This window comes from Cyprinodon variegatus, unplaced genomic scaffold, assembly GCF_000732505.1.
Source record: "Cyprinodon variegatus isolate N-32 unplaced genomic scaffold, C_variegatus-1.0 Scaffold284, whole genome shotgun sequence".
NCBI lineage: Eukaryota > Metazoa > Chordata > Actinopteri > Cyprinodontiformes > Cyprinodontidae > Cyprinodon > Cyprinodon variegatus.
The window spans coordinates 341606-353286 of NW_015150737.1; the positions used below are offsets into that span (position 1 = coordinate 341606).

General features: G+C 41.2%; 1 protein-coding gene across 1 annotated transcript in view; it reads right to left on the reverse strand.

Moving 5' to 3' along the window:
- The window catches only part of LOC107090174 (microtubule-actin cross-linking factor 1-like), a 186697-nt gene that overhangs the window by 57868 nt on the left and 117148 nt on the right, over nucleotides 1–11681 (reverse strand). The window contains exons 61-62 of the mRNA XM_015383416.1: nucleotides 2088–2249; nucleotides 1512–1682 (exon numbers count right to left, since the gene is read on the reverse strand). Of these exons, the coding sequence (XP_015238902.1) occupies nucleotides 1512–1682; nucleotides 2088–2249 (333 nt within the window). The remainder of the gene's footprint in view (nucleotides 1–1511; nucleotides 1683–2087; nucleotides 2250–11681) is intronic.

Below are 11681 nucleotides of genomic sequence, written 5' to 3' on the forward strand. Positions count from 1 at the left end.
AAACTTCACGAGTTGTTTTCCGCAATTTCGGTCATAAAAACAAAACAAGCCAGCCTCCTGTCAGCGGCACTGTCTGCGGTCAGCTACAATTTGGGAGAGGAGCAGCGGAGCGTCTGTGGAGGGGGCGGGACGTCTGGAGCCGAGGTATTGAAATGCAGTCACTGCACTGATTATGTGCAGTATTTTTGCAGTATTTTTTGATGCAACTTTTGTACTTCTGTTATTTGCTGTTGTTTCTAAAAAAAAAATAATAATGCATAACTATATTACAGCTTTCATTGATTTATTTCAAACTTGAAATTTGTTAAGCCTGTAAGGTTAAAGTTTAACCTTACTTACAGGTAAAGTAAGGTAAAAAAAATAATAATAAAATAAAATAATAATTAACCGATTATTTGAATCGAATCGTGGTGTATTCTTGGGTATCGAAAATAATCGAATCGCTGGGTCAGGAAATCGATACTGAATCGAATCGACATGATGGATGTGATTTACACCCCTAATTTCAACAAGTGCTACCAAAAATAAGTTTTGCATGTAGACAATACCTAAAAACAAGTTAGTACTCATTAATGCGAATAAAAAAAATCATTGAACAAGCAGGAATTGAGCTGAAATATGGTGAAAAACTGGCCCTGCTTTGGGAATCACTGGAGGCTCCTGTAAGAGTTGGGCTCTCAGCATAGTCTGCTAACACCGTCTTTACTAAAACTGCATCAGGTCGATGCTGCAGGAACAAAAGAACAACCGCACACATTTCTGCATGAAGCTGAATAAACGAGGAAGGGCTGTTTATTTACACACTTTAAACGATCCTCTCAGGTTTCATCTGATTGTTGTTTTTGGGAACCACTGCATTAAGTGGAAGCTCAAAATGATTACCTTGCAAGTTACCGTTTATTTCATTACAAAGAGCTTTTCACATGAAAGAAAAACTGTTTGTGAAACCAGATGAGTTTTAACTCTTATTGAATGGCTGAAATTAAGACAAAAACACAGATGGACAACAGACATGCCTCCTGTGAAATATTTATCATCCTATTTTTGTCTTTGCTTCATAAAGTCTGGTTCTACTTTTGTTCCTTGAATAGAGCCTTTGTCCAGTTGAACTGAAGCTTACTTCATTTGTTGTGCAACCCAGAAATAACTTGCATTTTCTCCACGACAATGAACCCATTTTTCATCAGATTATTAAACCTCGTATATTATTCTATACCAGATATCGAGCTAAACTGAATATCTGCCCTAAACTTTTTGTCGTCTTTAAGCTAAAAGGTGAAACTTTTACGTCACAGACGTAAAAAAGCATTACTGATCTCTGACTTCAGGACATGCATGTGCAAAAACACAGGAAATGTGTGATGATAAACAAGGAGACATGTTTTTCTAGACTGGAAACTGATTCAAGGCAGTGTTTTTTTTTTTTCTTTTACAAAAATCTATTAAAAAAATAAATTATCTTAAAAATGCATTTGTTGTTTAACAGTTGTAGTTTCATTCCATTGTTTTACCTTTTGCTCTTGGATCTGCGCCTTTACTACGCGGTATTCAGCAGAGGGAGGTCTCTGATTGGCTACCAGCTCCTCTGTGTCACTGAGCCAGCTGAGCAGAGGCTCCAGTGCATCCTGAAACTTCCCACAATGCAGCAGGGCCTCCTGCAGCTGAGCAATTCGTTCCGCAACCTGAGAAATAGACAAAAAGATACAACATACTTTTTTTTTTTTTTACTTTTAAGACACTTAAGTATAATATAAAAGCTATGAAGAAGATGCACAAAAACAAACCCCTGAACTAATTGAATTTATGATAAGTTAATAAACCTTTCCAGCACTTTTTTTCCTTTATGAATAAATTTTGATCCTGTTTTTTATCTTATTGAATCATATTTAAACGTTTCTTTTTTACTGTGGATGTCGTTGGATTTTCTTATTCCATTTAACCTGAGAAATATTTCACTTGAAAACTTTGAGAAAAAATTATTAAATAGTAAAAAAATCCGGAGAGCAGAGCTGTTGTTTCATTTAAATCAGTTTGTGAGGATGAAGGCTTGAAATCCCAGCAAAACATCTTGTTTTTCAGAGTCGTACCCGTTTGTTGAGCGAGTTCCATCGTAGGTTGGTGGTCTCCAGGTCGTGCTCCAGCGCCTGGGTGTCGGTGAGCTTGGCGGCGCTCTGGATCAGACCCTGACCCACGGCGTTGATGTGCTGCAGCTTCGGCTGGATGCCGTCCACCTGCTCACGCTCCACCGTCTGAGAGGAGGAAAGAAAATGAAGAAAAATAAACTGACAGGAAGTTCAGACTGCAAAGACACCATGCTTATTCACATGCTGGCAGGTTTTAAGGTTTTAGCTCTGGAACTGGTTGATATCAGTTTCAGACTAGGAAGTTTTGGAAGTTTAAACTGCAGATGCATTGACTTCACATTAACTTTTATTTGCAAACATTTTTCCAAATCTTTTAAAAAAGATCATTTTTTGTCATTGGATAAATATAAATCTCAGCAAACAAAGATCACAGCTAGAGTTCCTCAAGGTTCCATTCTCGGGCCACTTTTATTTAATATCAAGATGCTCCTTTAATCTCAGATAAGAGTATTAAAATAGGCAGAGGACACTGTGTAACTACATGACCACAATCCAATGTAGGAAATAAGTTGCTTTAGCAACAATTTTAACACCTGATAGATCTGAGTTCCCTTTAGGTTCATGCTAAAGACATCTGCCTTACTGTCAAACATCTCAAACCAAGTTACAAACAAATCACATTTAAATTAGTCCAATATTTCCCACTGTGGAACAATAAAGGGATTTTCTATTCTATATATAATTGTAAGAACTATATATTGTATTGCAAAGAAACGGGATGTCTTTATTTAACACAGATCAGATTACTGCGATAGCAATAGAATAAAACAGATTTCAATGGCTCCTAAATTCTAGTTTGATCCAATGCATAAAGCGCGACAGTTCAGTCTAAAGAACATGGCGGCTTCAGCCGATGAAACTAGCGTTAGCGTGGCTATCGAGCAAGTTTTATCGGAATTACAGAGTATTTCTTCACTGAAAGAAGAGCAAAACACTGCTCTGGAGGCTTTTCTCAGAGGAAGAGATGTTTTTGCTCTTCTCCCGACTGGTTTCGGCAAGAGTTTGATCTATCAATTGGCTCCTCTTCGTCGTCGCTCTGTTAGTACGTCATATGCTTCGTTGATCTGATTGGTTTATTTGGCCCGTCTATCACCAACATAGGCCAATCAGCTAACCAGTATTCACGCCCCTTCCCAAAATTACTTCAATGGAAGGTTTCCAGATGGATATGCGGAGCAAATCCATCTGGCGGAGTCAGGTTATTGACTCCAAGGCAATCCCTCACACTAAGCATGCTCGTAGCGACAGTGGAGAGGAAAAACTCCCTTTTAACAGGAATTAACCTCCAGCAGAACCATTTCTCATATTTTATAAATGTTAAGAAATGATTGACTAGACTCACAACAATCTGATCTACTAAAAATGTGTCAAAGTGTTCTTTCTTCTGAATTATGTTTCAGGAAATGTTGCTAATCAAACATTTTGCTAACCTTAGTTCATAAAAACAATGTTAATCATAAAAAACATTTCATGATTGAAGCGTAAAAGAAAAACTATTTATTTTTATAATAAAACCTGAAGAGCAAAGCAGCACATTTAATCTGCATGACAACAATAAGTAGCTACATTTAGAAGCAACTGGATCTGAGGAAGAGGGAGGACTGGGAGACGGGAAGGGAACTGGAACAACGAGGGGGGAGGAATCAAAAAAAAAGGATGGGGGGGTGGATTAGGGGGATTAGACTTCAGGATGAGTGAGTAGCTGGATGGAAAAGGCTGACTCGACACACACTCACTCTGCACTTCATCACAAACGTTTAGAAAACACACACACACAACGTCGCCTGTCTGGTCGCATTACTCGCACACGCATACAGATAAGAGCCGGAGCCGTGTTGGGATGACAATGGAAGCAGCCGTCAGACGCTAAAGACAACCAGACTTCACTTCGCTGGCTGAAAAACAGCCGGCAGCAGCCAACACGTCTCCTCTGCTGTAGTAAAACTCAGCCGCTACTGAAACCAAATACGTTCAGAGGGCTCTTCTTCTCACCAGGAATTAAAACGGTTTGACCGACCCGTAGTTTGACTCCTAAAGCTTCCAACTTCCAACAACTCATCCTACTTGTTTGAGGTAAAAAGAAGGAATAACAATAATAATAACATTGGCTTAGAGTAAATATGAAGTCCTTTTAAATGAATTTATCACATTTTAATAGGTAAGTGAGCCGTTAACACGTTGTTCATCATCCCCTAACATAACTAGAGATAATATCTTAAAAAATATATTTTAGTTGGTAAGGGAAGTGATTTTTATTTCATTTGTTTAAAGTATGTTAAGTCAAAAACTGAAGCAGTAAACTCAACAAAGAAAAGTACATGAGGTCCAACCTTTATATTACTTGCAATTTGAAAAGTATTATCTGGAATAAAACTGAGGTAAAAAAAATTTCAACCAGTTTTTATTTAACTATAGAAAACCAAACATAACTGTAAAAAAAACAAATAGAGGCTAAAGTTAAATATGATCAAATTTTGACTTTTTCCACAAAATTTTAGATTAAAAAAATCTGGGGATAAGAAAAGTCTGAATTTATAACTGGATTTTTTTTTTCTGCTGTTGTTTTGATCCCTTTTCGTTTTCGTTGTCAAAAATTTGTTTTGGAAAACATTGGTTCAGTTTGTGGCTCATTTTGTTTTGATTATTATCAGTTTTATTGTCGCTTTCCAAAGCTGTAAAGGTTCCTTCCTGCGGCCGGCGCTTCATGTGAAACTTGAATTCCACTAAACCGTCCTTTCATACTCAATAATTTGTTAAATCCACATTTTCATCCTGCTCTGTCAAATATCTGACCAGTGGGAACTCTGTAACACCACAAAGACGACCTCGCCCCCCCGTGGTCTGGCTGTGTCTGGAACAAATTCCTGCAGAGTGGGGGTCCGCTGCTGTGATGGAGGTCTGAAAGCTGCTGAAATCCTGACATTTAAAGTAAACCCACAGTGGGGTGAATCAGAGATGGTGGTGATTTGCAATTCTGCCGCAGCCAAACCCCCAAACAGCCACAAGAAGACATGAAACCAACACAGGCAGCAGAATGTGGTAAAGAAACACCGAGACCTGCGGGAAAATATCTGAACAACAAGACGAATAAGAATACAGTTATAAAAAAACTAATCATTTTATATTTTTATTAATTATCAGTGGGAGGGAGGGAGAGAGAGAGAGAAAGAAAAGGAAGGAAGGAAGGTAACTAGGGGGGGAGGAAGGGAACAAGGAAGGAAAGAAGGAAGGAAGGAAAAGAGGGAGGAAGGAAGGGAACAAAGAAGGAAGGAAGAAAGGAAACAAGGGGGGGACGAAGGGAACAAGGAAGGAGGGAGGGAGGGAGGGAAGGAAGGGAACGAGGGAGGGAGGGAGGAAACGAGGGAGGAAGGGAGGAGGGGAGTGAAGAAGGAAGCAAGGAAGGAAGGAAGGAAGGGAATGAGGGAGGGAGGAAGGGAATGAGGGAGGAAGGAAGGAAGGAAGGAAGGAAGGAAGGAAAGAGGGAGGAAGGAAGGAAGGAAGGAAAGAAGGAGGAAGGAAGGAAGGAAGGAAGGAGGGGGGGAGGGAGGGAAGGAAGGGAACGAGGGAGGGAGGGAGGAAACGAGGGAGGAAGGGAGGAGGGGAGTGAAGAAGGAAGCAAGGAAGGAAGGAAGGAAGGGAATGAGGGAGGGAGGAAGGGAATGAGGGAGGAAGGAAGGAAGGAAGGAAGGAAGGAAGGAAAGAGGGAGGAAGGAAGGAAGGAAGGAAAGAAGGAGGAAGGAAGGAAGGAAGGAAGGAAGGAGGGGGGGAGGGAGGGAAGGAAGGGAACGAGGGAGGGAGGAAGAAAACGAGGGAGGAAGGGAATGAGGGAGTGAAAAAGGAAGCGAGGAAGGAAGGAAGGGAATGACGGGGGAGGAAGGGAGCCAGGGAGGAAGGAAGGAATGAAGGAAGGAAGGAAGGAAGGAATGAAGGAAGGAAGGAAGCAAGGAAGGAAGGAAGGAGCCTTTTCTAAAGAGGAAGCAGCAGGTTCACAAACAGGTAGCTGAAGAAAAGCAGACTGATGTAAGAAGACGACCAGATTTGGGTCAAATTGAGAAAAGTTGTTTGGTGGTAACCAGGTGATGAGTTCAAAGACAGGTGTGTTTTACCAACAGCCATGCATGGTGGTGAGTGAGTCATGGTTTGGGCTGCATGCTGGCTGTGGTTCCGCTGATGGACCCATGATGCTCAACATGTTCTGTGACAAACTAAAGCAGAGAAAAATCTGCTTCCTTCAGAAACAGGCTGCAAAGTGGTGCTCCAACACAATACCCACCGCAAACACACCTCCAAGATGGCCGCTGCCTCAGTAAAGAAATTTAGGAAAAAGGTGCTGGACTGGCCAAGCACGTTTCCAGACCTGAACCCTGTGGATCACCCTAAGCAGAAGTTCTCCAACATCCACCAGCTCAGAGGCAATCTGGTGAACTCCAGATTCCAGACGTTAAGAGGAAACAATATATTTAATCTATTTGTTTGGGTTTTTATCCTATGAAAAGATATTTACAAAAACGTGAGGTGTGTCCAAACTGCTATGAGAAACTTATGAACAGTTTTCAGCTGGATTTATACCTGCTGGAAATAAGTTTATAAATGATGTATGCTGATGAAGATTCTCAGTCATCCAGGTTGTAGTCATTCAAAAAGTAAAAAAAAAAAAAAATCCACTGGACTTTTTTTCCAAGTTTGAAGACGTTTCGCTTCCCATCCAGGAAGCTTTTTCCAATTCAAAATGTCAGAAATAGAGCCAGTCCAACAATTCCCTTTAACAACAGAGACATAGACAGGTATGGGGAATTTCAGGCTAAGAAAAGACGCCGTTCCAAAGGGGTGGACCCGTTCGTTTGTTTCAATTTGCATGTTTTCTAAACTAAAACAAGGCTTTGTTGGGCTGCTGTATAAAGCCTGGAACTCAACGCTATTCCTGACTGTTTTAAATTAAAAAAGCTTCCTGGATGGAAGAGAAACGTCATCAAACTTGGAAATAAAGTCGAGTGGATTTTTTTTTTTTTTTTACTTTTTTGGACTTTATAAATCTCCGTAGAAACATGAAACTTGATTCATGCTGTGAACTAAATCACTCCAAATATATAAGCTTGATATTATCTAAATAATAAAGGATGAGATGAGGTAATGAACTTGTATTATTCCTCTGCTAATCCAACTGTTAATAATAAAGGGCAATATTTCCCATTCTTTGTTTCTAGTTAATGAAGAGTAAAAGTTAAACAAATTCAGAGTTTTTAAATCCCATCCATAGATGGGAATAAGTTTCTCTCTGATTAGCGTGCTTTAGCACAGATCAGAACAGAGTTCACTGCAGTAAACCAGAGTTTATGATGTGTTGATATTTACAGTGTCTCTCCTGCACTGTAGCTCCTCTAGAAGTTGTTGAGCAGAGTGTTTCTGAGTCTCCACAGAGGTTCATAATCAGTTAAAAACCTCTGTTCATCTGGTTTAAATCAGACAGAGCTGTATTCTCTTAATGCCGGGTTTATTTGTGCATGTTTGAAGTGCTCTCCAGGTATGAATGTGTGAGCAGGATGCAGTGTGAATGAGTGTGTTTGGTGTGTTTTTGTCGCTGGGTCGTGGCGTTGGGCGTCGCAGCTGCCTTGAACAGGAAGTCTGTCGGCCAGAACAACAATGGCTGCAGCCGTGACCCCCCCCCGCCCTATCCGTACACGCATGTGTGTCCAAGATACGGCGGAACGAGAGCAAAAATAAATCAAACCCTTGTCTATGTCATCAACATGTATTCATAGAGGGATGTATATAACTGAGCTGCTGGGTTTCCCTCCCCCCTTCCTTGTTTCAGCTCCCCCCTCTGTTTTTTCTCTGCGTCGCCACTTCGCAGTGTTTGAATAAACCACAGCTCTGGAAAAAGTCCCACATACTTGTCATTCTTCCCACCTCTGCCAGTAGAAACCACGCACAGTCCGAACTGAGCACATTTAACCGTCATCACCGTCCTCTCTTCCTGACTCCGTTACTCATCCTTCTACCTTTTTCACTTCCTTCCTCTGTGCGGCCATCCCTTCATTTTGAGCCCAGCTCTCTTTCTGGAACAAAAACCAGACCCGCTTTCCTCTTTTCCACCTCTGCTCTGAAATGAGGGTAGAAGGAATAAGTGAAAGAGCAGCTGGCTGAGTTCTTCCTACGTTTAGAAAACAGGTGCAGCATTTCTGTTCTCTAATAAATTCCTAAATCTGTGGTTGATTGAGACGAGGGCGTCCTATAGTGGATGTGAAAATGAGATAACCTGTTAAGATGGCATCGAATGGGATTAAAAAAAGATACCAAACAAATATTTTACATCAAAAGGTGTAAAAATCTGGCAGAATTGATGTTCTCACCCCAAACTAAACCTTTATTTAAGCTTATTCGATTCCACGTTCTTCCATTCACACCTGCCATTTATTACAGCAAATCTAATTAAACTGAAATAAGGATGAGAGGATGGCAGCCAGGAAGTGTCTGCCTCTTCTTTTGAGTTTAAAGACCGGAGTCTCACTTGTGACTCGGGAGGTGATGACTTGGTATCACCATGGAGCTGTAGTCATGGCTCTGGTTCAACGACCTCAAGCGAGGGGATGTAAACGCCGCTTCCCGACACCCAGTAGGAACTCTCAGGGTTTTAAATCCAGAGTAGAGCAATAAAATGTTGGTTTGGTTCTGTAAAATGTGATTGATATGCTAATTCGGTAAATTTTTTTTAAAGCTGTGTGCTCTTAAATTAAGAGGAAAAAAAAAAGAGGACTAATTACATATCAAAGTATTGTGGGAAAGGTTGAGTCATCCTCTAAGTGAAAGTTGCTCAAGTCCAACGAAAACATTTCAGAGAGGCGGAAGAAATGCAAATCAAAACTATTTTAAAGTATTCTAAGGCAGTTTGGTTGATTGGAAGGATATATGAAAAAAGCCGGACTTAACAAACAGGGATTTCATCTGAGGGAACATCAACCATCTAAGGGAAAGTCAACCATCTGAGGGAACGTCAATGATCTAAGGGAACGATCAACCATCTGAAGGAACGTCAACCATCTGAGGGAACGTCAACCATCTGAGGGAACGTCAACCATCTGAGGGAACGTCAACCATCTGAGGGAACGTCAACCATCTAATGGAACGTCGACCATCTAATGGAACGTCAACCATCTAATGGAACGTCGACCATCTAATGGAACGTCGACCATCTGAGGGAACATCAACCATCTAATGGAACGTCAACCATCTGAAGGAACGTCAACCATATGAAGGAACGTCAAACATCTGAGGGAACGTCAAACATCTGAGGGAACGTCAACCATTTGAAAGAATGTCAACCATCTGAGGGAATGTCAATCATCTGAGGGAACGTCAATCATCTGAGGGAACGTCAATCATCTGAGGGAACGTCAAACATCTGAGGGAACGTCAAACATCTGAGGGAACGTCAACCATTTGAAAGAATGTCAACCATCTGAGGGAACGTCAATCGTCTGAGGGAACGTCAATCGTCTGAGGGAACGTCAATCATCTAATTGAACGTCAACTATATGAAGAAATGTCAACCATCTAAGGGAACGTCAACCATTTGAAAGAATGTCAATCATCTGAGGGAACGTCAATCATCTGAGGGAACGTCAATCATCTGGTTGATATACATTAGGTTGCAAACAGAAAAGCTTAAAAAATGAGATAATTTAATATTTGTCTCTCCCAAAGAAAAACTTCCAGCTTTCACATAAGATGCAATGAAATCCAGGAAAACATCAGCATCTAAAAAAGAACATAGCATGGTTCCTAATCCTAAACTTCATCTTTTTATTTTGTCTCTGCAGCTACAAGTTCAGGAGTGGAGGACTTGGAACAGGTGTGGGATTAAAACTTAAGCCTGGATCCTGGAGATTTAAGTTTTTTTTGTTTTTTATCTGAGCAACAGGCTTCAAACCAGAAGGAAAAAGTAAATTTCCTGCAGCGAGGCTGAAGTGTTTGTCCTGCCAGCAACATGGCAGCCAGAAACAGCTCTGCCTACACCAAACTCCTTCTCCCGCTGCTGCCTGCTCCTCTTCCCGTCTTTCTACTCTCGTTCCTCACTCACACTTTCCTGGGTCAACCAACTTCTAACTAGAAAAACCTTCTTATTGTTGCCAGTGAAGCTTTTTCTGAGGATATCACCCACACTGGTATGAAGGGGGTTAATGGTTTAATAAATCCTATTTGAAAGCAGTGCTCGGCTTCAGCAAACAGATACAAATCTTATGCAAATACGAGCTGCGTTCAAAACCATTTGGCTGAATCCTTCCTCTAGATCTGCCCTCGCCTTTGTTGTCTCACCAGCTAGTGTTACTAGTGTCAAGATTTTCTCCAGTAAGAATCATCAACCTGATAATTTGACATTTTGGGGTATTTTAAGGATTTCACCTAAAAGCATCATTTTCAAACAGACATAAAAGGCGGTTATTCACCCTAATGCTAAAATGCTCTTCCTACATTTTAAACAAGCACCTGCTACATCATTTTGCTTTCATCTCATCCCCCTGCCTGAATACCAACCTCTCCCTCCCTCCAGCTTTTTTCCAGTTTGTCTCGGAGGCGGATCTCTAAGAACCAAAATTATCACATCAATCAAACGGAGAGTTGGAGCTGCAGACCTGCAGCCACCTGCTCGCTTAACAGATCTGTTGAATAATATGAAATAAATTAAACCATAGAGAGGAATGTTCATTTTGGAGCTAAAGTGATGGAAGGTCAGCTGACAGCTTTATGCTAAATTGGGACAAATTTGGAGCATTTTTAGGACTTTAGTGCTGCAGCTGGTTGAGGTGGAAACATTTCAGATTTCCCTCCCTTCGGTCAGCCTGGCCCTGCTGCATGTTCCCACGCTTCACTTCATCAGACGGGATGTGAAGCCAGTCCATCTGTCTGTCTGTCTGTGAATGGACAAACCGTGCTTTAATACCAGATCCACGGTAATCCAGAGTCCTGCTGCTTGTTCCTGCCAGTCAGCAGAGCCATCTGATTAACTCAACCAGGCCCCTTTGGAGAACTGGAAGGTTCAACCAGCTTCCTGACACCAAGTTTTGTTTCCCTAAACTCTGTGTTTACTGAACTGCCAAATTATTCAGTGTTGAATATTTTTACTTTGGGATGTATGTTAAAAAGCAGCTACCAGACTCCGCGCCTCAGAGTGAGTGTTAGCTGCAGCACTTCCTTATCTTCCATCTAAGTTTATATTCCCCAGACAACTTAACAGCCTGTTTGTGTAGCTCGCGTTGGCAGAGGCAGCCCTCCTCATGGAGAGCCACAGGATTTATTTCTCACCTCCTTATCTCTGCAACAAAACCACCAAGCATGGAGGAGGAAAAGGGGAGGGGGCGGGGGGGGGTTGCTGGTACAAGCGGAGTCAAATGAGGACAAACAGGATCTCATCACGGTTCTCTGTTCGCTTTCACTCAGCAGTCAAGGATACAAGTCATCATTTGCTATAATTTGGAAAATTAAATACTGGTTGGAATAATCTGGAGGATTTTTATATGATTCGGTTTTTTTTTGGGTTTT